The sequence below is a fragment of the Leopardus geoffroyi genome, chromosome C1 (assembly GCF_018350155.1).
Source record: "Leopardus geoffroyi isolate Oge1 chromosome C1, O.geoffroyi_Oge1_pat1.0, whole genome shotgun sequence".
In the NCBI taxonomy this organism is placed as follows: Eukaryota; Metazoa; Chordata; class Mammalia; order Carnivora; family Felidae; genus Leopardus; species Leopardus geoffroyi.
Window position 1 is genome coordinate 92,920,218 of NC_059328.1, and position 26,096 is coordinate 92,946,313.

Below are 26,096 nucleotides of genomic sequence, written 5' to 3' on the forward strand. Positions count from 1 at the left end.
TGCCACAAGAGAGGCCTTTATATGTATTGATGTTCAAAAATCCCCAAACTGCAGGCATCCTTGCATTAGTTCATATATTACATACCTACTATGTTACAAATTTTTATACAAAATTCTGTTGTATTGGGGGGGGGGGGGAATACTACCTTTTTGATGAAATACTAAAGATGTTTGCAATATTAAACGAGAAAATAATAGTAACATTAAATTTTACACCCTCTTGCTGAGGTAAGTTTTTAAAAATCTTGACAGTGGCATTTTTTAGTATTTGACCAGGGATGTAGAGAGATTATGCTGTTTAGCAAAAATAATGTACTTGACCAATGTGTAAAGTACATATTGAAATAGAGCTATTCTCAAAGTCTACGGACTATGTAAAACCCAGATTACCGACTTAAGCTGTGCTAATAACTAAATTCTCCTGGCAATCTTCAGCTCTTAGCTGAGGGTAAAGTAAGATAGGTGGCCAGGAAGCAGGCCCAGTCATCGCTGGGAGAGTTGAGAGATGGAGGTGGGATAGGGAATGACAAAGCCATGATGAGCTAAGGCAGCCTACACAGAGACAAACGGACGCATACTCCATGGCTGCATGAAGACACCGAAGTGCATGACGAGAGTAAACTTGACCACAGTGGACTCTCCTTAAAAACTATTTTTGGGTACTCCCACTTGCAGAAACATATTGAATCCAATGCACGACTAACAAATTATTAACTAAGGTAGGTGTCCTCGGGCTTCTCCGCTAGGCACCACGCACATTGGCTAGTTGGTTCCTATTTAAGCCTGTGAACCATCAACTTTTTCACTGTCCCCTGAATCAAACTGACCTCTTTATTTGAAATCAGTGATACTTGCCATGTGTTCATCGATGAGATCCCGTTCCAAAATTAACACTTTAAAACTTTTTGGGAGGTTTCAATATGAAAATGAAATTAAACTGACAAAAGATTAAAAACTAAACAGAAATACATGTGTATTCATTCGTTCTGACGGTCAATAAAAATATTAATGTAGAAGTTGGCACCTGTATAGTAAATGTCAGAATATGTGTAGAGAAGAGTGCATGGTTGTGAAGAGTATACTTTACAAAACCCAAAGACAACCTTGGAGCTGTGGTCCGAGTCTGTGTTCCTCTAGCCACATGGGCCAGCATCCAGGTCCTTTCCACAGCTGGCGGGGCTGGATGCACCACCGCCTTCCTCTGGGCTGCCTCTGGCCCCGGTCCTGAGCTGGCCCTTTTCCTCTGCAGATGTACCTTCCACCTTCTCTGATGTCTCTGCACCAGAGACAGGCTTAGTGGACTGGCTGCTTTCAGTGCTGCTTTCTGGCAGTGTGCTTTCTCCTGGGATTCCAATCTCTTTGGGCTTTGCATCCAAAACAGGAAATTTATGCTGTAGAGAATTACATTTTAATTGTTTAATGCAATCAAACATGTTTAACAAGTTCCTATGCAAATCTGTTGTATCAAACTTGGAACTCTTTCGAATCCCAGCTCCAGTGCTGTACTGTAAGGATACAGATGTTATTAAGCCTCACAGAACTATACACGGAGGAATGGGGCAGGGGCACAGAGGATATGGCAGGTGGTCTAGTGACCCAGGTTTAGGAAGGGACAAGAGGACAGGTAAACAGTACTGCTAACTCCTCTTGCCTGGTGAGAGTAATTCATTTGAATTATTTATTAAGTCTGTATTAAGTTCTATGTGCTGGGGACACAGCAGGAACAAAACTGACAAAACCCGCGCCCTCACTGGAACTTCCAATTAGCTTGGGGGAAAGAAGCAACAAATTAACAAACTACCACTACCACGCTGGGTTTACATCAGGTGATACAGGAGTAAAGGCCTGAAGAAATGAACCATGTGAATATACAGGAATGGCATTCTAGACAGGGAACAGCAAGTACAAAGGTTGTAAGTTCACGGAATAGTGAGGAGGCTCCTGTGGCTGAAGGAGAGTAAGCACAGCAGGAGAGCAGGAGGAGAAGAGATCCATGTGCCAACGGAGCCGGGCTGTGGGCAGATCAAGGGAGCCCCGGGTCACCATGATAACTAGCTTTCCCTTTAAGTGAGATGGGAAGTCACTTGAGGCTTAGGATGAACGGTATCTTACCCGTTACCTATTAAAGCTGAAAGGCACATCTGAAATTTTTCTAGATGTACACAGGTATGTTTATTCTTCTTATAAGAAACTCCGTGGAAGGGATTCTATAATTTCCTAGATTCTGCACTCACAGCTATTTCTCAAAGGTTTACAGTTGCAACTTGAACTTTGCAAATGACGCTATAAATTCCTCTCACAAACAGAAATGGCATGTCTCTTCAAATGGCCCATAATGTAGAGAAAACACCTCAACATTCGGCAGGTAGAAAGTAGACTCTAGCCAGCCAATGATACCAAAGACTTGGGAAAGTGTGGTGTGGCCCCTCCCCACCCACTCTTCCGCCCAGCTGAGCCTTTAGGGCTCTCCTGCGGGCTCCCCAGGGCTCCAGGCCTTCAGTGGGGACTTCTCTCTGAGCTCTTTACGGGTAGAAATTTTAGTCATGCTCGCTCGGTTTCCTAATGAAATTTCCTATGAACTACCACCTGTTCTAACTTGTTAAATAGTACTTTACATAAAAATCAAATCTGGCTTTATTTCTTCTGAGAAGGCCAAACTTTTGACTAGAAAGGAGGAGAGAGTAAACAATTATATCAATAACGATATAATTAAATGTGAAAGTTAAGAGAGGAAAAAACGCTTAACCAGAAGCTCTGTAGGAAGCACTCAGGCCTAGCATGACAGGACGGCAAAATGAACAGTTGCTGACTTACACTGGGTACCGCCTTGGGATGCTCTCTCGCCTCTGCGTCTGGTAAGTCACATGCCCGGAGCACTTCGGGGCTCTTGTTGCCAGTCTTAAGTCTCAAGTCAACATCTCTCTGTCTCAAAACATCTCTTCTACCCTCATATGTTTTGTCATAAGGGCCTTGCTCAACGGGGCCGATCGGGCCTCTATAATAGAAATCTGTATCACCTGCTCCACCATGGGGTCTATAATCAACTTCCTTCTGGCGTCCTCTGTCACCTGGCTCAAGTGCCCGGGGTGGTTCTCTCTCGGGACCACTTATTTGTCTCAGCATATTAACTGATTTTCCAGCACCATAGCAGAAACTCTAGAAGGAAAAGAAATACATAGTCCTGAGTATTTAATAGCTGACTCACAATGAAATTATTCAGGATGCTAACAAAATTACCTAACTTGACTTGTGGCATTTGGAGACGTATTCATTTCACTATTGTTTCATTAGAGATCTCTTCTTTAAATTAATACTGGGCCAGAATAGCCAATAAAATGTGAGAAATCACATTTAAGTAGACATTTCAATCAGCTAAACACATTCTGAATGAATTGTCCCAAGGGAAGTTTGGCTAAAGTCTAGAAACTTAAATTGGAAGGTACTGATAACTGCTCATCAGTTGTCTATTTTCACACCCACCATATAAGGTAATTGCTAAAAGTCAGAATTGCACATCATTATGGAAACATTCTCAGGTAGGGTAAGTTTCCAACAGGCTTTGAGTCCCATTTCATGAGAAAACCTAGGCAGCATTTCTCAATGTGTGGCCCAGGGACCCCGAGGGGGATCCCTGAGACAGTTTCAGGGATTCTGTGAGGTCAGACTTTTTTCTACTTCAAAGACCTTAGTCTTTCTCACTCTTCCCTTCTGAGTGTGGAATCTTCTGGGGCTGGAATGACTTCCTCACTCTGACAGCTCATGGACAGTGTGCTCGTGTAGACGTGAATTTTAAATTTTTCTTAGTTTTAATTCCTAATATGGTAAACTATCAATGAACAAAACCACCATAAATAGGAGCTCTTCATGGTCCTCCGTTTTTGTTTGTTTTGTGGGCTTTGGTTCTTAAGAGTACAAAAAGGTCCTGAGAATAAGAAATTTGAAAATCACTGAGCTAGAGAAACTATTTGAAGACAGAAGCAGTAAAAGCCTTTTCCGCAGGCAGATGAATCAAGAGATGATGGGCTTTTGTCAGACACTAGATTATAGGGAGTCCACCCCTTACAATGGTTCAACTTACAACTGTTAGACTTCACAATGGTGAGAAAGTGATACACATTCTGCAGAAACTGTACTTCAAATTTAGAGTTTGGATCTTTTCCTGGGCTAACGATTTCAGGTACGCTCCTCTCTGGTGATGCCGGGCAGGGCAGCTCCCGGTCAGCCGCGCGGTCACAAGGATGAACAACCCCTTCACCTCAATCACTCCTTACCCGCACAGCCATTCTGTCTCTCACTTTCAGTACAATATTCAATAAACGGTGCAAGATATTTGACACTTTACTATAAAATGGGCTTTGTGTTAGATGATTTTGCCCAACTGCAGGCTAACATAAGCATTCTGATCACATTTAAGGCAGGCTAGGCTAAGCTATGACGTCCTGTAAGCTAGGTATTCTATTTTTTTTTTTTTTAATTTTTTTTTTCAACGTTTATTTATTCTTAGGGGGACAGAGAGAGACAGAGCACGAACGGGGGAGGGGCAGAGAGAGAGGGAGACACAGAATCGGAAACAGGCTCCAGGCTCCGAGCCATCAGCCCAGAGCCTGACGCGGGGCTCGAACTCCCAGACCGCGAGATCGTGACCTGGCTGAAGTCGGACGCTTAACCGACTGCGCCACCCAGGCGCCCCTAAGCTAGGTATTCTAAATGCACTTTTGACGTATGGTATTTTCAACTTACAATGGGTTTATCAGGATGTAACCCCGTAAGTCAAGGGAAATCTGCACTACTACACAATTAATGTCACCTAACAAAATCATCCCCCTAAACCTGACTCCTAAAATCACAAGCCCAAAAAAAAACAAAACAGGAACAATTTCAAAATGAATAAAGCATAGTAAATTTTGTACCCTTAGGGAAGATAATCCTTTTTAATTTAATAATTAAAATTGGAAGGTACTAATCGTCTGATAATTGCTCACGTGTTGTGTATATTCACACCCAACATAGAAAGTCAATGCTGCAAATTATTTAAAGTTGTACATTTTAAATAGCTTAATTTCTTTACAGATACAAACTTGGCTTTTCCCATGGCACATCTGGGTTCTTTGTATTTTGTTTTATGTGACAACTACTTCATTAGGGTAAGGGCTGAAAATCAACAATAAGAAAGCTGAAGAGGCTGTGGATGAATGACGAATAATGTTTCTACATAATCAATGTCTGTTCCTGGATCCCCAAACTGTTTCCCAGTACAACACCTTCTTCTACATCCCTGCCTGATTCTGCGCTTAAGCCAATGCCCTTCCCTTCTCAGGGCTGCAAAAACTCAGACTGAAACAAGGCCCCCTTTCTCAAAGAGGACAAAACAACTGATTTCATCTGTATTACTTCAACAAGTTAAAGAACAAATTTAAAAGGGTGTTATTACTCGAAGTCCCTGCCATGACACCCACAATCAAACTTGAGAATCATCTCCTTGCTTATACACGTAAGAATACACACGTAAGTATAAATAAATCCGCATCACTTTAAAATCATCTTTTCATACCATTAAGCATGATTTAGCCTGATTTACCACAGCAAAAAAAAGTCTGCAATTTTAGAACTGCCTTTTTCCTGCAAGTCCTGTTAACAGTCAACAGTGCTGTGTACTAACCAGGACAGCCAGTGCCATAATTATCAGCACGGGAATGTGAAGTAATACTGGCATCTCCTTCATGAGCGCTTTAATAAATTCACCAGCTCCTTTTCCAATGTGTTTCAATGGCTCCGTGACAAAGTTGGTGAACGTAACTGCCAGTGCCTAAAACAAGACATAATAGCAACTTAATTTTTCCCTCAAATGGTTGAGTGCGCAGAACAAGCCAAAATTCGCTGTGCACTGGGATGAAATTATGTTCATAAACTGAAATGCGTTTAATGTGAAATTCATTTGTAACGGAAGTATTTTTTCTAGAGCAAAGGTTTATTATTAGCAAAATGACGGTAAAAACACTAACTTTTAATAAATACAAGGGATTTTTGACTTTGTATAAGTAATTTTGACAAAATGTGTTCTATACCTTTGTTGGTGGGACCAACCAAATAGGGTTGACTAACAAGAGCTCATAGTATTTTTGGCATGGGTCATCCTTATAGGTCCATGAACTTCTAAACACTTCTATTTAGAGAAACAGACAAAACACTGAGTCATTAAAAAAAAAAAAGTTGCATTTCATTCCCAAAGAAGACATTTTGGTTTTGTCCCTGTCCCTGCCGCCAACCAATTTTAACTGCTGTACAAATAGACTCCCTGTAACACTGATTTAAAAAGTTTTCACCTTATGCCCAAAATGTTTAAAAATCCCCTCAAATTATATGAGTCTTATGCAGAGAAAACATACTTTATGAAAATTTCTAAACAGTAAACATTAAAAACTGTTCTTTATACATACAAATGAGTCCAAGGAAAACGGGAAATCAGAGATCGCTGGATTATGTGGTAGTTAATATCCTGGCTGTGATGCTGTGTTGCTATAGTTGTGGAAGATGGTTCCACTGGGGATAATGGGGGAAGGGGGCACAGGATCTGTTTTACTTCTCACAACTACGTGTGCATCTAGAATTATCTCAATAAAATTTCAAGTTTTATTTATTTTGAAAGAGATAGCATAAGTGGGAGTGGGGCAGAGAGAGAGAGACAGAGAGAGAGAGAGACAGAGAGAGAGAGAATCCCAAGCAGGCTCTGGAGAGGAAGAGAGAGAGAATCTCAAGCAGGCTCCAAGCTGCTAGCGCACAGCCTGCTTGGGATTCTCTCTCTCTGCCTCTCTCTGTCCCTTCTCCACTTGTTTGCTCTCTCTCTCTCTCCCTCAAAATAAACAAACATTAAAAAAAGAAACCAATTCTTACTTTACAAAATAAAGAACGTTAGTTCTCCCAATTTTTCTAAATGTATGTACACAGTACATTGCATACTAGCCTGGGCTAGAGGATATATTCACTTGTCTCCTGCAGCCAGGAAGCAAGGCTGGATTGGTTTAGTTCCCATAACTTTTGAAGAAACGCTAATTTGGACACCCTGTTTTGTACAATCTGCCGAGAGTCTATTCTGGGTCAGCTATTACAGACGTGCATTTATAAAGTGCCTTTGAACACTAAACCATTCCTATTGCTAGATATACAGAAGTAAAGACAGTCACATTAGTGAGAATGTTTATAAAGTCTGTGAGATTAAAAAAAAAGTCAAATAATTTTCCTCTTATTTAAAAAATGTATAGTAAAGTTACAATATAAGGTTTCATAAGTCATTATCAGGAGATTAAGTCTAAGCTGGATATTAATTTATATAAACACGATTCACTTCTTTAATAAACATGCCGAACCCTCTTCCTAAGGACTAGATGAACGACATGAGCACAGGCTCCATCACAGTCTAATGGAGAAGACAGGTGACACTGGAGCCGGCAAAGACAGTTCCTATTCCTTCCCTGTGATGTTACATGAGCACAGGTGTCACGGTCTGAAACCCAACGCTTCTGGCATGTTCTTCTGATACTGAAGATTCATTTGGTCATGGGAAGCGTCTTTCCGGCATTTTATCATTTCTCTGTAATTACTAATATGTTCTCTCCTTCTCAGAAATTCTACTCAAAATAAGGCCCAGTGAACCAACACCTTACCCCAGAGACTTCCAATCCAGTCCATCTTCTCAGCACACACGTTGTTCAACGGCTCCATCTTGGCAACCTCGGCCTGATGCTGTGCGAAGGCTAGCTGACCAACACCAAGAAGGAGCTGTGAGCGGCCGCTAACAGGAGGTTATGTCTACATATCCAAAACCTTACTTCAAAGAGTGTCTGTACCAGACCCCAGACTGTTCACATTTTTTTCGATACAAAAAAAAACCGTATTATTTTAAAATAGTAGCTCTTTTCAGTTCATGGCAAAGCACAGTCTCTTTCTCTTTTTAATTAATTTTTTTTTAACATTTATTTATTTTTGAGAGAGACAGAGAAAGACAGAGCATGAGCAGGTGAGGGGCAGACAGAGAGGGAGACACAGAATCTGAAGCGGGCTCCAGGCTCTGAGCTGTCAGCACAGAGCTGGAAGTGGGGCTCGAACCCACGAACTGTGAGATCGTGACCTGAGCTGAAGATGGACGCTTAACTGAGTCACCCAGGTGCCCTCAAAGCACAGTCTTAATACAACAAGTGAGGATAAAGAATTATAGTTTCCTTCTTTGTACATACTTTTGATGAGAAAGGAAAACCTTTGTACTAAAAAGATTGTTTTAAAAAATTAGTTTAAGGGGCACCTGAGTGACTCAGTCGGTTAAGCGTCCAACATCAGCTCAGGTCATATCTCACGGTTCAGGAGTTCGAACCCCATATCGGGCTCTGCTGACAGCTCAGAGCCTGGAGCCTGCTTCCAATTCTGTGTCTCCCTCTCTCTGTGCCCCTCCCCCACCTCTCTCTCTGTCTCAAAAATAAATATTAAAAAAAAATTTTTAAATATCAGTTCAAATATAATTCACAGCACGTCCCAAAATATATACATTAAATAACTACTTCTCATTTTCTTTTTACAATTCACAACAAAGTGTTTTACTCTGGATGATTTTCAGTACAAATGGTCCATATAAAGATACTATATCTTTTTATATAAAAGCCCTGGGGGGAATCACCAAGATAACAATATTCAACCAAACTTTCTTCCTTTAATCTGTGAAGAATTAGTTCTAGAAGCTGCAGAACTTAGAGCAAAAAGTTAAGGATGTATCACAGTGACTTAAATCAGATAAATGCATCGAAAACACTTTGCTACCTGACTCACCCTGCGAAAACGATCTAAAATTGCCCTTCATTGGTTATGCTATTTTGGCAAGAAGAATAGTGCTTCATTTGACTTTCTGTATTCAGTATGATCCCAATTTTGAAAGAACTGAAGTTTATTTAAAAATTTTTTTTTTATGTTTTATTTTTGTTGATGATGTGTCTACCATCAACATATCGCTTTCATATTCAGAAAATAACCGAACTTTTAAAAAATAATCTTTTGATATCTTTTCTAGCAAAGAATAAAAGGACATACCCTAAATTACCTACATAAAATTTTAAACAATCTACCTAGCTTTATTCTGATTTAGCTGCCCAGCTGCCACCGTCAGGAACTGGGCTGTGAGGACGAGGACCACGCCAGCTGGTCAAGGACCCAAAACACCAGGTGCAGGTGAGCAGCTGCCAGTTTCCTCCCCCGCCTCATCTCCAACCACTGCCTCCAGCCCTCAGGAAGGTTATGTATCAGGTCTTGATGCACGGTCTTCTTCTATTATGAAATGACATCTGACGTTTTAAAGCCTCCCGCGTATTTAATACCTTGTATAAATACATCCAATTCCATCCCAAACTGACGAGAAAACTGATGAATAAAACCCGTCTCAGCTGGGTGTACCAATGCACATAGGTCCACAGCTCGGTAGCCACCAGTGCCACGATGCAGAGCAGACACAGAAGCACCTCAAAAACAGGAAGAAGGGGAAAGCAAAGTTACTGCCACACCATCCTCCCCACCAGAAAATGGGAACTGTCAACAGAGACCAAAGAACCGGACTCCTAGGCCGAATCGTGTGTACTCTTCTGCCGCACGCTCCTCAGTACAGCAGGAGGGTCTCCATACAGGCTCCTAACAATCATGGTGGAGATTTTAAGGGATTTTTAAAGCTGAGCTGTTACTTACGTCCCCCTCATCCCATCTTACCATCAACACATTATACGGATCCACTCCAAAAGAGTCTTCAAATCGCCACTTCCATGTTTCAAAATCATGAAGCTTAAAATTAATTAAAATATCACTTAGTGCATCATCCAAGGCTCCTGGCTTCCAATCCTCTCCACTGAGAAACTTCTGTATTTCTAACAAGGTTTGTCTTCTTAGGATAATCTCAGCATCATAATGCATATCACCTTTGTTTTCTTCAGGCTGAATTAAATTTGCCAAAAACAAACAACAGAAGAGAGAAACATTTTAAGACAACAGCCAGTCTGGAACTAAATATGTATGTGATTCTTATTTCACATGTATAAAATAAGGATAATACTATCCACCTATTTTTCTCACACACAAACCAGAGATTTTGTTCTATAAAGTCACCTCGGACGCTAGTCAACAAATACTGAACCATGGATCCTACAGGAAATACACGGTCAGGTTCCAAACACATTTTCATCAGCCTGTCAATGCATAGCCCTTTAATGTGTGTTTCTACTTAAAGATACCTCATTTAATGTTTTTGATTAACACTTAACTCACAGCCAACAGCACTGTAACTCATGCCCCAACGAAGCTTATCTCACACGCATATTTTTCTCTGTAAGGCACATCCCAGCCTTCATGTGCTCGGAGGCACTGGACAGGATTTTTCTTGGGAATTTTTTTTGAGAGTGCATGAGTAGGGGAGAGGGGCAGAGGGAGAGAGGGAGAAATCTAAAGCAGGCTACGTGTGATCTCGCAGTCTGTGAGTTCGAGCCCGTCAGGCTCTGTGCTGACAGCTCAGAGCCTGGAGCCTGCTTTGGATTCTGTGCCTGCCTCTCTCTTAATGTTTAAATAAACATTAAAAAAAAAAAAATTAAAGCAGGCTACACGCTCAGCATGGAGCCTGATACGGGGTTCGATCCCACAACCCCATGAGATCATGACCTGAACCAACAACAAGAACTGGACACTTAACTAAGCCACCCAGGTGCCCCTAATCTTGGGCATTGTTTTAAACAGCCAAATAACAACATCAGCCTAAGTGTGAAATATGTGGCACTAAATAAAGCATGAAAAAGTAATTGTTTATAGTCTGAGAACTGAAACAAGGCAAAACACAGCATTGCGCAGCCTCAGCTGGGAATGGGTGCACCAGACAATTCAAATGCTGTGCTGCTCTGTGCATGTCTGAGCAACACAAAAGCTCTGCAAGGATTAACTCTGGGGTCACAAAAGAAGTTCAGTGTGTACACAAATTCGCACATATGGAATCCACAAATAACGAACATGAGCTGTTTACTTTAGGATTCATTTATGACTTTCCATCTGACTGAATTTTCAAAAGTCCTAAAATATGCAGTAATACAAAAGAGAAAAAGAATCTCGAAAAACAGCCCAACTGGAGTTTCTATGAACATGCATATTTTTTTTTAAATTTTTTTTTTAATGTTTCTTTATTTCTGAGACAGAGAGAGAAAGAGCAGGAGTGGGGAAGGGGCAGAGAGAGAGGGAGACACAGAATCCGAAGCAGGCTCCAGGCTCTGAGCTGTCAGCACAGAACCCAACACGGGGCTCAAACTCACAAACCATGAGATTATGATCTGAGCAGAAGTCAGCTGCTCAACTGACTGAGCCACCCAGGCGCCCCTGAACATACATATTTATAACTTTTTATTAGCATGTATTCAGGTTAGCAAAATCATTACAAACATTTTACTTTCATTAACCAGTTAACACAAATAGAATATTCTTTTTTTCCAAGAATACAGATATTTATATAAAAAGAAAATATAAAATCAGAAGAAAACAAAGTGTCATGTAGTATCACAAGTCGTCACTGAGCTAAAAAAGCAGTCATCGATTACTATTTTTAAAAAACACTACATTAAATATTTCCATCGTAGGTATTTTCTGCCTTCATCTGTGTCCTCACCCCACACACTTGTAAGACTTGAATTAAATGGTGCATGTATGAGAACATCTGCTTTTTCACTTCCAAAATAAGGTGGGATGATTAAATATTCATCTAACATTCTTTTCCCCTTTAAACTTTTCTTGATGTTTAGGGGCACCCGGGTGGCTCAGTCGGTTAAGTGTCCAACTTCAGTTCAGGTCATGATCTTGCAGTCCATGAGTTCAAGCCCCGTGTTGGACTCTGTGCTGACATATCAGAGCCTGGAGCCTGCTTCGGATTCTGTGTCTCCCCCTCTCTCTGCCCCTCCCATGCTCACTCTCTGTCTCTCTTGAATGAAAGAAAAACATTAAAAAAAAAATTCACTTTTCTTGATGTTTTGAATCTCCAGAGTGAAAACAATGACTCTAAAAACTGGAATCCTAACATTAATTATGAACAATATGCACATGATATGCAATTCTACAAAGTAGTACTTGACATAGTAAAAAGCTTCCGCGATGGGGGGAAACTACTTAAAAAACATTGTTGTCTTTCTCAACACAGAATGATCTTACATCACAAGAATGAGAAAGTGTGTAAGTGGTAGAAAACAAGGGCCAGCATAGAATTTCCTTGCCAAGTCATTTCCAACCATTTAGTAAAGTTCAAAGAGCAAATTTAAAGCACCTCCTCCCATGTGAAATAAATAATGAAAAGATCCACCACACTGATGAATATCACATCAATACTCACAAGTCCGAGCTTCCTGGCTTCAATTAAAATTTTATTTAAGTATCTCCTAAAAACAGGATTGCTCTCACTTTCATAGTCTTCCCTCTTTTTCTTTTCACACTCACTGATCTGTAATCACAGAATAAATTCAACATTAGTTAGCATCAAAGTTTAATGTAAGGGTCAAGTTTCTAGCCTAGAGATCCCATCAAGATCAAGGTAGGAGCTTGTGATTATCAACTATATGAAAATGTAGAACTTCCTACTTTCTGTGGGTTCTCTTTGCAAAGGGCAGGAAGGCAACAAATGAGAAACACGCGTTCAGCACTTGGCTCTGGCAATTTTAAAGCTAAAAATCATGAAGCAAGGAGGCAGAGATGTGGATGAGCAGAACATCTAGGACCATCTGCCTCTTCCCAATTCCAAAGTAATGATTCAATGAACAAAGGAACAAAAGAAGAAAGGAAGAGAATAAGGAACAGAGAGAGAAACCATACAAGAGGAAGCCAGAAGCTGAAATGAAGGGCCCAGCAAGGAGTTTCTTGAATGTGCATATTACTTTTGGCCTTTTATCAATTTTTCCTGTAAATGATCGATCATCCCCAACTCTATTTATGGGCTGCTTCAGAAGGGCAGGAACATGGCTTCTCCAGAGTGTCCTACACATGGCAACCCCTCAGCACGTAATTCATCATTCAGATTTCCTCTGAACCTAGCTCTACTGACACCACAGTGGTCAAGTTGCTAGGTGAGGGTAGTACCTATCTTATAGACATTAGAACCTGTGATAAGCAACTTTTATTTTCTAATTGAGTGTGGACCATGAGTTGAGTTAGCATGGAAACGGGCTTCAGATGATAAACAGAATAACCGAGCGTTACACTCAGACTTAGGATAGAAGGACACTTGAGAAGTCATGTGGCAGCTTCCTCTGCTTGCAGGCAAGGTTTAAAAACCTTTTAAATTTCTCTTTAAGAGAATGTGTGGGTTTTTTTGTTTGTTTTTGTTTTATTTTGAGACAGGGAGCAAGAGCATGTGCATGAGCGGGAGAGGGGGAGAAGGAGAGAGAGAATCCCAAGCAGGCTCCACGCTGTCAGCACAGAGCCTGGCTTGGGGCTCCACCCCACAGACTGAGATCATGACCTGAGCCGAGACCAAGAGTCAGACACTTAACCAACTGAGCCATCCAGGCATCCAAAAGGGAATGTTATAATTTTTTTAACGTTTATTTTTGAGAGAGAGACAGAGAGAGAGAGAGAGGGCCAGAAAGAGGGAGACAGAGAATCTGAAGCAAGCGTCGTACAGTGAATACAGAGCCCGATGTGGGGTTTGAAGTCACGAACTGTGAGATCATGACCTGAGCCAAAGATGGCCACTTAACTGACTGAGCCACCCAAGCGCCCCAAAGACAATGTTTTTTAAAATAAGAACTCAAGGGGCACCTGGGTGGCTCAGTCGGTTGAGCGTCCGACTTGGGCTCAGGTCATGATCTCAGGGTCTGTGAGTTCGAGCCCCACGTCGGGCTCTGTGCTGACAGCTCAGAGCCTGGAGCCTGCTTCGGATTCTGTGTTTCCCTCTCTGCCCCTCCCCTGCTCATGCTCTGCCTCTCTGTCAAAAATAAATAAACATTAAAATAAATAAATAAATAAAAATTAAAAGAATAAGAACTCAAGACTCCATTTTGCCAATCATATTTCTACAATTTTGAGCCCATGTTGCAAAGAATGGAATAAAAAATTTCTGTAAAAAGGCATTTCTGCATTTCCTAGTGTGCAGCCAAACAAACTCAATGATACTACAAAACACAACTAAACTGAGGCAAATCTTATCCAAGCATTACTTTACCGGCATTGGGTGACACAGCATTCACAGCCGGTTAGCACCACAGCAGTGCTTACAGATCCATAATCGAGATCTCTGTGTCTCCATTCACAAGCTCCCCCAGTGTCTCAAGCTGGAAACCTCTGTCCTTCACTCCATCCCTTTCCCTTCTCCCTCAGCTACCCAAATTTGCCTATTCCACCTTGAAGAAGTCCCACATTTCCCTCTTCAACCCTTGTCACTGCCTTGGTTGGAGCACTGAGCACTGCTGGGCCCCTGTCACCCCCTCTCCTTCCAAGGCCTCTCCATGGGGCCACCAGCTCATGGTCTCCACAGCCAAGAGGTTGGTTCCCACCCCACAACACACATTCAAACCCTTAATAATAGTGACTTATTTCCTTTCTCATCATCTCTACTTCATCTCACAAATAAAAGGACTGAATAAATGAAGGAACAGCTACCACACACTAAATTATAATAATCCCTTATATTTGCAAGAGTAATTCTTATGCTCATCAGATGATCATAGGCCCATTTCTTCGTGGGCTACATTTGTCATGAGTCTATGACCAAGCACGGTGACAGAGAATCAAAAATGACTAAAACAGGGGTGCCTGGCTGGCTCAGTCAGTAGAGCATGGGACTCTTGATCTCGGGATTGTAAGTTCAAGCCCCATATTGGGTGTAGAAATTACTTAAAAATAAAAAAATAATAATAGGGGCACCTGGGTAGTTCAGTCGGTTAGGCGTCCAACTTCAGCTCAGGTCATGATCTCACGGTTCGTGGGTTTGAGCCACGCATCGGGCTCTGTGCTGACAGCTCAGAGCCTGGAGCCTGCTTCGGATTCTGTGTCTCCCTTGCTCTCTGACCCTCCCCCACTCGCACTCTGTCTCTCAAAAAAAAAATAAAACATTAAAAATAATAAAATAAAATCTTAAAAAAGTAAATAAAACATTCTTGATCCCAAGAAATATTCATCTCTGAGGGCTGATGGGGGGTGGGAGGGAGGGAAGGGTGGGTGATGGGTATTGAAGAGGGCATCTTTTGGGATGAGCACTGGGTGTTGTATGGAAACCAATTTGACAATAAATTTCATATATTTAAAAAAAAAAGAAATGTTCATCTCATAAAGAAATAATTACAACATGGTGAAATAAATGTTATTATAGGAAAATAAAAGTACTATTTTTAAAAAAGTTCAGAATAACTAAAAAAAATTATATATCAATTGTACAGTACACAGAAGCATATATAATGTTAGCAAATATAGGAAACAGCAATTAAACATACTATGAATATAAAATTCATGAATTAAAAAAAATTCTAACCTTATGAGTTAAAGAATCAAGTTTGCTATAACATTCCGACAATTCATCAGCACATGACAAGTCAGGACTGACATCTTTTTTCTCTGATACATCATATTTCACCTAAAGCAAAACAGAGATTTTTATTTCCTTTATAAAACCTATAGTTAAGACTAAAACTTATAGTTAAGTTGTAAAACCTATAGTTAAGACTAAAATTTGACTTCATTTTATGACTTTGTTATATTCTTCAATTGTATTGAACCATCAAAAAAGAAAGAGTCTCAAATTTCTATACTAAGAGCTAAAATCAAATTAGTTGCTGCTTAATGGGCTTTACGTTCCAATTCAAAACAAAAATAACCAGGTGGGATTGAAATCATTTTAGATTAAGCAGGTCAGGGAGATAATCTGCACGGCTACTAGTCACTGATACACAATTGTCACAGCTCTGTGAAAAACAGCAATCGAAGTGGACTATTTCCAGTATAGACCTGGGAAGGTCTTACATACACACACGCTTTTCTTTTTCTTTTAATACCTGAGATTTTCTCATTGTTCCTGAAGCAGCATCATAGTTAAGCATGTCTGTGGGATCAATCCAGTCATCATCAGAAGCATAACCAGTTATAAGCCACAGACATTCACAAAGGAGCAGAGAATACAGCATCCTGCATGAAGGCTAAAAAAAAAAAAAATTAATAGATATAATGAAACAGAATTATTTTTAGAAGACATGGTTTTGTAATAAAGGCTATCTACTTCCTTCTAGTGCTAAGATAATGCTTTCTTTCTGAATAATAACTGAAATAAAAATACTCAGCAAAATGGTATTCACATATAAACATATACACACATATTTTTGCCAAGACAAAAAGAAAGTAAGAATTTTTCATAAGACTCAGAAGAATCCGATTCCCAGGTTTATATCCAAGGAATGAAAATACCTATCCACACAAAAACTGATACACAAATGTTTATAGCCACATTATTCACAATAGCCAAAAAGTAGAAACAATTCAAATGTCTATCAACTGATGGATAACTAAAATGTCATCTAGCCATACAAAGGAATCTTATTAGGCCATGGAAGGAATCAAATACTGATAAGTGCTACAATATGGATGAATCTTGAAAACACTATGCTATGTGAAAGAAGTCAGCCACCCAGGACCATAATATGATTCCATTTACGTGAAATGGCCAGAACAGGAAAATCTAGAGAGACAGAAAGTAGATTAGTAGGTCCTCAGGGCTGAGGATATAACAGAGGGTTGGTAGTTAAAGGATACAGGGCTTCTTTCTAAGGTGATGAAAAATGATCGAAAACTCACTGTGGTAATGGTTGCAATTATCTGTGAATACATTAAAAACCGCTGAGTCGTGCTCTTTAAATCGGTGAATTATATACAGTATGTGAATCATTTATCAGTAAAACTGCTTTAAGATAAACAGGTATTTAACCAAACCCTCTCCCCCCAATTTTTTTTAACACATGGAAAATTAGAAAGGTATAAAATTAAGATTCAAATGAGGTGACTAAACTCCCAAACCTTTCAGAGAAAGTAACCTGCTTCAGCTAAGCCTCGGCAGAAACACTGTCAAATCATTTTTTTTTAAGTTTATTTATTTATTTATTTATTTATTTATTTATTTATTTATTTATTTAACGTTTATTTATTTTTGGGACAGAGAGAGACAGAGCATGAACGGGGGAGGGGCAGAGAGAGAGGGAGACACAGAATCGGAAACAGGCTCCAGGCTCCGAGCCATCAGCCCAGAGCCTGACGCGGGGCTCGAACTCACGGACCGCAAGATCGTGACCTGGCTAAAGTCGGACGCTTAACTGACTGCGCCACCCAGGCGCCCCTATTTATTTATTTTGAGAGAGGGAGGGTGTGGGAGGGGCAGAGAGAGAGAGAATCCCAAGCAGGCTCCACAGCAACAGCACGGAGCCCAATGTGGGACTCAAACCCACAAACCTTGAGATCAGGACCTGAGCCAAAATCAAGAGTTGGATGCTCAACCAACTGAGCCACCCAGGTGCCCCAAATCATTTCAATACTTAATACCTCTTCTATTCAACACTGTCCAATACATAAACAACAAATTTAAACTTAAATTACATTAATTAAAAATTCAGTTACTCAATCATGCTAGCAGCATTTCAAGTGTTCACACACCCACAGGGGGCCTGTGCCTGCCAGTACAGACACAGAACAATTCCATCACTGCAGAAAGTTCTGTTGGACACCTTATCTTATACCTACTATGAATAAAAATCAAATAAGAGAATTCTAAGATGAGAAAGCCCTGGGTTTATAGTCTACCTGTAGAAATAAAGTAGCTCCAGGCTAAATTAAACACTTCTTTGTGCTCCCCGAGTGCTCTCTTTATTCTTCCAGCACAACACACAACAAAATCAGCCACTTATTGGCCAATCTCTTCCACTGGCACAGTGGCTGCCCATCTTGGCTGTGTGTTATGAATCACCTGACAAGCTTCTAAAAATCCCAATCTTCTGGCCACATCTCAGGCCAATTAAATCAGAATCTCTTAAATGTGGGACCCAGGCACTGGAATTTTAAAGCGCCTCAGGTTGTTTCAATACGCAGCCAGGGTAGAAAACCACTGTGCTATAAAGTGAACTTTTCCAGGGGAAGGTATCAGAATTCACCTTCCTAATGGCTCTCCATCTTGTCCCCTCCACCTCTCCAAGCCCAAGGCCTAGCCCAGTGGCTGGTGCATGAGATACCCAGTAAGTGTTAAGCTGCAAATGGTCAAAGCCATACAGGGATTCACAAGGTTTTAGAGGTTTAGAGGCTTCAGAGGCCAGTCTCTGACTGGAAGACACGGGCACGATTTCATGGAGGAATGGGGTGTGGGAAATAGACCGGGAAGTGTGCAAGGTAAGGGAGGCAGAGGAGCAAAGTGAACCTTCGAAACCATCAGAGGATGGACATGGTGGGAGATAGACAGGAAGATGGCGGGATGGCAACGCTGTAGTGACAATGCTGATGTGAAAAGTTATGGCCAGACTTCTCGGCTAATAGTTCTCAAAGGCATGGGAGCTACATTTGGGGAAGATGAAGGTAGTACTAAGTGTACAGAATGAGGGGGAAAAGCTGGATTCTGAGAGTCCTCCAAGGAGGCTGAAGTAGCAAAAGGATGCTGAATCACATCCTGAAGATTGGCTATACATACAGGCCTCAGCTACTGAACGCACAAAAGAGAAGAAAGATGGCAGGCATGACCAAGATTTCAAGGCTGACCAACTACAAAAACATGGTATTATTAACCTCAAAAAGAAATTGAGAATGAGAACATGGTTTTGGTGGAAAGTCAGGCATTCATTTGTACAGCATTTACTAAATACCTACTGGATACTGGGCACTGTCTTATGTGACAGGGATACCAAGACACTAGACCGGCCACGATTTGTTAAGAAGCTACATGGAGGGAGGAGCACACGGGGATGGGGGACAGGATGGGACAGTAACTTGACCAAAAAATAAATATAATTTCAGGTAGTGATACGTGCTGTGAAAAAAATAAAGGGGGACAATGGTATGGATGAGTTAGGAAATGTTGAGTATTTTAGGGAAGGTCTCTGAGGAGATTAAAGATGGCCACAAATGCTGTCAAGTCCCCAGAGAGAGATGGAGTTTATTTTCCCTCCTCCCAAATCTGGGCTAACCTTGTGACCACTGTCAACCGAGAAGAGAGGAAGAACTGATACAAAAGCATTTATTTTGGGCTTAGAACTATAATTTGGGGAGAAGCCCAAATTGTGGCCCCACTGCAGGGAAAAAGGGTTTTTTTTTTAATTTTTTTTTTTACGTTTATTTATTTTTGAGACAGAGAGAGACAGAGCATGAATGGGGGAGGGTCAGAGAGAGAGGGAGACACAGAATCCGAAACAGGCTCCAGGCTCTGAGCTGTCAGCACAGAGCCCGACGCGGGGCTCAAACTCACAAACCGTGAGATCATGACCTGAGCCGAAGTCAGAAGCCCACCCAACTGAGCCACCCAGGCACCCCGAAAAAGGGGTTTTTATAAGAAAAAGGAGGAAACAAAATACCTTACATCAGTTGTTTCCCAAGTATTGTAACTGGGAGATACTATTACAATTTATAATTCATTGGCTTTCTAGGTATATGGTATTAGTTGCTAGCAAAGTCCCTTTTGCAGAGTGACCAATTTTTGTTAAAAATACAGATACAGCAGTCAGGTGCTCAGTCATATGCCCTTGCCCAGTTCAACAGTGGAATGCAATTCCTGTTTCAAAAACAGAATGAATGGGGCACCAGAGTGGCTCTCGGTTGAGCATCTGACTCTTTGAGTTCAGCTCAGGTCATGATCCCAGACTTGAGCCCCAGACGGACCCTGCTTAAGATTCTTTCTCCACCCCAGTCCCTCTCCCCCCCACCCCTTGCATTCTCTCTAAACAATGAAGAAAATAAATAAATAAAAACAGGATGAAGTTTCAGTCACAAAATGAAGTCTCTTATGCACAAATGTTTTACACAGGTTCACAATATTTAGCCAAAATATTGTGGCAGAAGTGATGCTGTGTTGGTTCTGGGCCGGGCCTGGCCTGGCCTATATGACACCCAGCTGCTTCTACTTTATCACTTTGGAACACCTGCTCTTGGACCTCAGCTGCCATACTGTGAGAAGACCTAGCCACATGGAGAGGCCATGTGTTGGGACACGCTAAGCTCCCAGCTGGCAACCAACATCAATGGCCAGCCATGTGAATGAGCCGTCTTGGTAGTTCCAGTCCAATCCCACAGTATTGGACCTGTGACCCAGCCAACATCATGTGGAATAAAAGAGCTACACAGATGAGTCCAGTCAAGCCCCATAAGCCTACAGAATCATAAGAATAAAATGTTTAAATGCCTCTAAACTTTGAGGTGGTTTGTTACACAGCAGTAGATAACCACAACGACATTTAAGCAGAAAAATGGTAAGAAGCTAACCTTAGAAGACTTGGGAAAAGAACATCTAGAGAATGGGCATAGCAAGCATAAAGATCAGAGTGGGGAGAAAATTTGAAGCATTCAAAGAGCAGGAAGGTCAAGGTGCACAGTACACCGTACTCCAAAGCACTCTCTAGACTCCTACTTCTGGCCAAGATGAAGTAGCAGGGGACAAATGTACTCTCCTGCCTGAAAAACCAAAACCTCTGCACAAAATCTATGAGACAACAATCTTCAAGACATTGAATACTAGGTGAGCAAGGCTAATTGTCTTTGAAAAATGGGAAATGGGCAACTGGGTGGCTCAGTCAGTTAAGCGTCCAACTTTGGCTCAGGTCACGTTCTCAGAGTTTATGAGTTTGAGCCCCGTGTTGGGCTCTGTGCTGACAGCTCAGAGCCTGGAGCCTACTTTGGATTCTGTGTCTCCCTCTCTCTGTCCCCCACCCCACTCTCTCTCAAAAATAAATAAAACATTTAAAAATTTTTTAATTAAAAAAAAAAAAGAAAGAAAAATGGGAAACAAACACAGACAGTCCTTCCATTGCCCCAGCTTACTGTCTTAACAGTTTCCAGGCCATGAGCACAGGGAGGGGGAACTCAGGCAGAGCCCAGAAAACAGAGGAAACAGAGCTGAGTATCTGGGGGGACCAAGGCAGAGAAAGCTGCAGAGAGACAGAACCCCTTTGTTATGTGCAGAGGGTCCCTGCCACATAATAAAGGATATCTGGTCTTTGACCACAGTTCCTCCAAATGCCCTAGAGATTTCCTGAGTGATGGCAGTGTCTGTGATGAGGTGCTAATGAGGTGACTACGTTGGGCCCAAGGTAGCTTCAAGGTGGAGGATGGTCATCAGAAAGACCAAGCACAGGATTAGAGGGTTGGAACTTTCATCCATCCAACCTCAGGGGAGGGAAGGAAAGTGGAGACTGATTTCAATCACATGGCCAATGACTTAATCAGCCATGCCCTGCATCTGGCTCTGCACCAACAGTGCAGAGACTGCTTGGGCTTCTCTCTCTCCCTTCACCCAAATCATGCTCGCTCGTGTGTGCTCTCTCTCTCTCTCAAATAAACTTAAAAAAAAATTAAAAAATAAACATGAGTAAAAAATTTAGGAAAATCGTAATTGAGAAAATAAAGCCAAAAGTTAGTTCTTTGAAATGACTAAAAAAGTTTGATATACCTATAGTAAGATTAATGAAGAAAAAGAGAAGCCCCTCCCCCAAATCAAAAATGAAACAGGATAAACTTACTCCTGATTAAAACACTTAGCAAACCACGAATAAAAGAAAACTGCCAGATAGAGTACTACAGGCAAACACTACACTTGATAAATACTGAAATCTTTCCCTCTGAGATCAAGGAGACAAGGGAAAACCTCTGGAAGGTTTCTGGGATATTGACAGTGTTCTAGTTCTTTTTTTTTTTTTTTTTTTTTAACATTTATTCATTGAGAGATGGGGAGAGACAGAGCATGAGTTGGGGAGGGGCAGAGAGAGAGGGAGACACAGAATCCAAAGCAGACTCCAGGCTCTGCCTGTCAGCACAGAACCCGAATCGGGGCTCAATACCATGAACCAAGGGATCATGACCTCAGCTGAAGTCACTCAACAAATGAGCCACCCAGGTGCCCCAACAAGTGTTCTAGTTCTTAATCTAGATAGTAGTCACATAGGTGTATGCTTTTTAAAAATTTGATAAGAACATTAATATTTTAGACATTTTTCTGTATATGTATTTCAGATTTTACAAAAGCCTTTTCTAAAATGGGAAAGAATGAGATACCGTTATGGTCTGAACTGTATACCTCTAAAATTCATACGATGAAATCCTAAACCCCAGTTTCACAGAATATGACTGTATTTGGAGATAGTGTCTCTAAAGAGGTAATTAAGTCATAAAGAGGTCATTAGCATCAGCCCTAATCCAATATGACTGGTGTCCTTATAAGAAGAAGAAATCTGGACACAGGTCAGAGAGAAGATAGGAGGACACAGGAAAAAGGCAGCCATCCACAGGCCTAGAGAGGCCTCAGAAGAAACCAACTGTGCCGACAACCTGATCTCGGATTTCTAGTGTCCAGAATTGTGAGAACATAAACTTCTGTTGTTTAAGCCACCAATCTGTGGAATTTGGTGGTATGTGGTACAGCAAACTAACACAGATTTCTTCAGACATAAAAAGACTAAGAAAGATTCCAACCCACAGACTCTTGATACGTTAAAGAAGTTTAACCTCAATGAGAAAAGGTGTGAATAAAAGAAACAATAATGAGCAAAGGAACTGGTCAAATATACTAATTTTTTTTTTTAACGTTTTTATTTATTTTTGAGACAGAGAGAGACAGAGCATGAACGGGGGAGGGGCAGACAGAGAAGGAGACACAGAATCCGAAGCAGGCTCCAGGCTCTGAGCCATCAGCCCAGAGCCTGAGGCGGAGCTCGAACCCACCGACCGTGAGATCGTGACCTGAGCTGAAGTCGGACGCTTAACCGACTGAGCCACCCAGGCACCCCTCAAATATACTAATTAAGTAAACCACTAATAAAAACAAAACACCCACAACTCACTCTTTTTACCCCACAACTTTTTATGTTTAAAAATGTAAAACTGGGGAGCCTGAGTGGCTCAGTCAATTAAGTGTCCAACTCTTGATTTCAGCTCAGGTTATGCATGATCTCATGGTTCGTGGGATCAAGCCTGACCTCAGGCTCTGTGCTGACAGTACAGCGGCCTGCTTGGGATTCTCTCTCTTGCTCACTACCTCTCTGTCCCTCCGCCACTTGCTTGCTCGCTCTCATCCCCCCCCCCCCAGTGTAAATGTAAAAAAAATGTAAAACCCAAATACGAAGTAAAATAACAGTGAGAAAGGTATCCTAGGATCCCTGTCACGCTCTAGAGACTGTTAGAAATACTGGATGACTGTATACTTTATTGGGGGGGGGGGGCAGGAGGAGTTAAACTAAGGAATAAAGCCTTGAGAAGGCCCAAACACAAAAGAAAACACTTAAGACTAATAAGCACGGTAGAAGACTAGCTAAAAAATGCAATGTGTAGAAACTGAGAGGAGCTTAATTTGAAAGAGGCATTAGTCAACTGTTAATAAATACTTCAAAGAAGCTGAGAAAAATAAAGTCTGGGGGAAAAAACACACAGGATTGCTTAATTCGTTGGTCATCTGCAAAATGACTTTCACAGACTAATAGGTAGAAACCTAATTCTCAGCAGTGAAGAACTAGGTAGGTGACAAAGGGCATCTCTGAATGGAGCAGAAGCTCTGAGAAGATGGCAGTGTACAAAATCAAGTCTACAGAAAAGGCTTTTCATAGGCAACAAGATTTTACCCTCCTTCATAAACAGAAATGAATAAAGAGGAATGGAAATAAAGGTTCTAAAGCAAAAAGAAGAGAAGCTGACAGAGTTCACATTATTACATGTATCAAGAAGATGGTGAAATGATCCACTAGGAAGCCAGGAATGTCACTGGGTGAGGAAGCTGGGATGCAGGAATGGAGATTTGGGAAAACAGCTCTATAGGGAGCATTATGTAAAGGGAGATGAATCAAACACCTTTCAAGCAGGGGCACCTGGGTGGCTCAATCGGTTAAGCACCCAACTTCAGCTAAGGTTGTGAGTTCAAGCCCCACGTTCGGCTCTCTGCTCTCAGCGCAGAGCCTTCTTTGAATCCTCTATCTCCCTCTCTCTCTGTCCCTCCCCTGTGCACGCTCTCTCTCTCAAAAATAAATAAACATTAAAAAAAAAAAAGCCACTTCTTAAAAAAAAAACCACAACCTTTTGAGCAGCTGAGTTTTGACTATGACCCCTACAAAGTCATGCTATTAGCAATTATGCTACTTTCTCCAATAATGATCAGCAGATCCAGAGATTTATCTAGGACTAGGAATTAGAAATGAAAAATTACACAAGACCAGGAGCTGAGGTAGAAGAGTGGAACCAGCTGCAAACTCAAGTCCTCCTGCCAAATCCCGGTGGTCACTGACTGAAGGCTGTAACTCCTTGAGCAATCTTATAGCTGATCTCACACTTCCTCCAAAGCTGCATCTAAACCTGCTTGGGATCTTGTTAAAAACAGCTTCTGATTGAATACATCTGACGTGGGCCTGAGATTCTGCATTTCTAAGAGCTGCTAGTGATGGCAGAGACATTGGCTCACAGACCACACTCTGAGCAGCAAAGTGTTAAGGAAAAGTAACCATCCTGTGTTGGTTTAGTTTAATGAGGGGCACCTGTGATTCTACTACTTGACAGTGACTAATAAGCTTACTTTAAATCACCTTTCTCATCTGCTTCAGGCTTTGACACTAATATCAAAATTATTATATATATAATAAATATATATAACAAGTATATATAATATATATAAATATATAATAATATAATAAAACATAATAAATATATATAATTATTATGTATATAATATATATTATATATAGTCCTCTTACTACATGCCAAACACTGTTACATACATTCATTCATTCAGTCCTCACAAAAACTCTTGGAAGTAGTACTGTCATCTTCATCTTACAGTTTGGGATAACAACTTGAGTGGAGAGCTACCAAGAGAGACTGAGATCTCCAAAGAAAGTTACAGCTACTGAGTGGAAATCAGCAAAGAAAAGTATCTGATTTCAATGAATTACACATGTATGAGAAAGACAAGACTAACTTGAGTCAAATTCTGTATTAACCAAGAAGTTGCATGGCACAAAAGTCAGGAGTTCGCAATTTAGTTCGTGTGCCTATGTCTGGTTTGCTGGAGTCATGGCTCTCAAACTTGAGAATCTGCGTCTCTAACAACCTGCCAGATGGCGATGATGACACTAATCTGGGGACCACACCTTCATAACCACTGCCATGGAGAAAATATGAATTGTTTTTCACCACCCACTCATAAATATGTATCTCTAATCCTTATATTCAAATCAGATTTGAAGTTTTAAAAAATTAACTACAACCAAACCCGAGCTATTCCGCTGGCGGTGTTCGATCAAACGCTGCGTAAAGTTTTCAGAGATAACTGAAGCCCAGGAAATTCAGCGTTCGCTCGACTCTGGCTTTGCAGTTGCTGCCCCTTTCCCTAGGCCGCTCTTTGAACCGTGGAACTCCCCAGCAGCCCGCGCTGCTCCCGAAGATAAGGCTGCCAGTCCTCGCCGATCCAGGCACAGCAGCCCGGGAGAGCGCGGCTCCCTGCCCCGGGCAGCGCCCGCCCAACCCGCCGGGGCCGAAGCCGTAATCCGCCTCCCGCACATACACCCAACCGCGCCGACTCAAGGCCCGGTCACCAGCCTGCGTCTCGGGAAGAAGGGCACCTACCCGGCCTGCTGGAAAAGATGGCGAGCCGCCTAGCGGAGCCGCCGAACGCTTCAGCGGGCGCCTGGTTTCTGGCACCGCCTCATCGACTTACTCGGCTGGCAGCTGTGCGTCCTTCCCGGGCGCGTGGCTGATTGGCCCGCCGAGGGGGCGGGGCCTGGCTCTGTCGGCTAGGTTTAGGCCAGGGTTTTTTACTTTGATCAGCTAGCTGAGCTCTCTGCAAGTGAAGCCAAATGTATACGAATGGGAAGCGTGTTTTCTTAGTATTGATGTATTTTGTAAGTACGAATGTG

At 41.6% G+C, this 26,096-nt stretch overlaps 1 protein-coding gene across 4 annotated transcripts; it reads right to left on the reverse strand.

The window, feature by feature from the left end:
- CLCC1 (chloride channel CLIC like 1) lies at positions 1–25,901 on the reverse strand. 4 transcript variants are annotated; one of them, XM_045478507.1, is made up of 11 exons: positions 25,807–25,901; positions 16,029–16,169; positions 15,509–15,610; positions 12,380–12,487; positions 9,739–9,960; positions 9,357–9,497; positions 7,662–7,755; positions 6,066–6,163; positions 5,660–5,806; positions 2,815–3,156; positions 1–1,391 (listed from the first exon to the last, which is right to left on the reverse strand). In XM_045478507.1, exons 2-11 carry the CDS (start codon positions 16,155–16,157, stop codon positions 1,134–1,136), a joined length of 1,641 nt encoding a protein of 546 aa, XP_045334463.1. In that variant the 5' UTR covers positions 16,158–16,169; positions 25,807–25,901; the 3' UTR covers positions 1–1,133. The 4 variants fall into 4 exon arrangements, with proteins under 4 accessions (XP_045334463.1, XP_045334464.1, XP_045334462.1 ...); XM_045478508.1 differs by having other exon boundaries at positions 25,454–25,808; XM_045478506.1 differs by lacking the exon at positions 25,807–25,901 and adding an exon at positions 25,449–25,783.
- Positions 25,902–26,096: the final 195 nt, after the last annotated feature.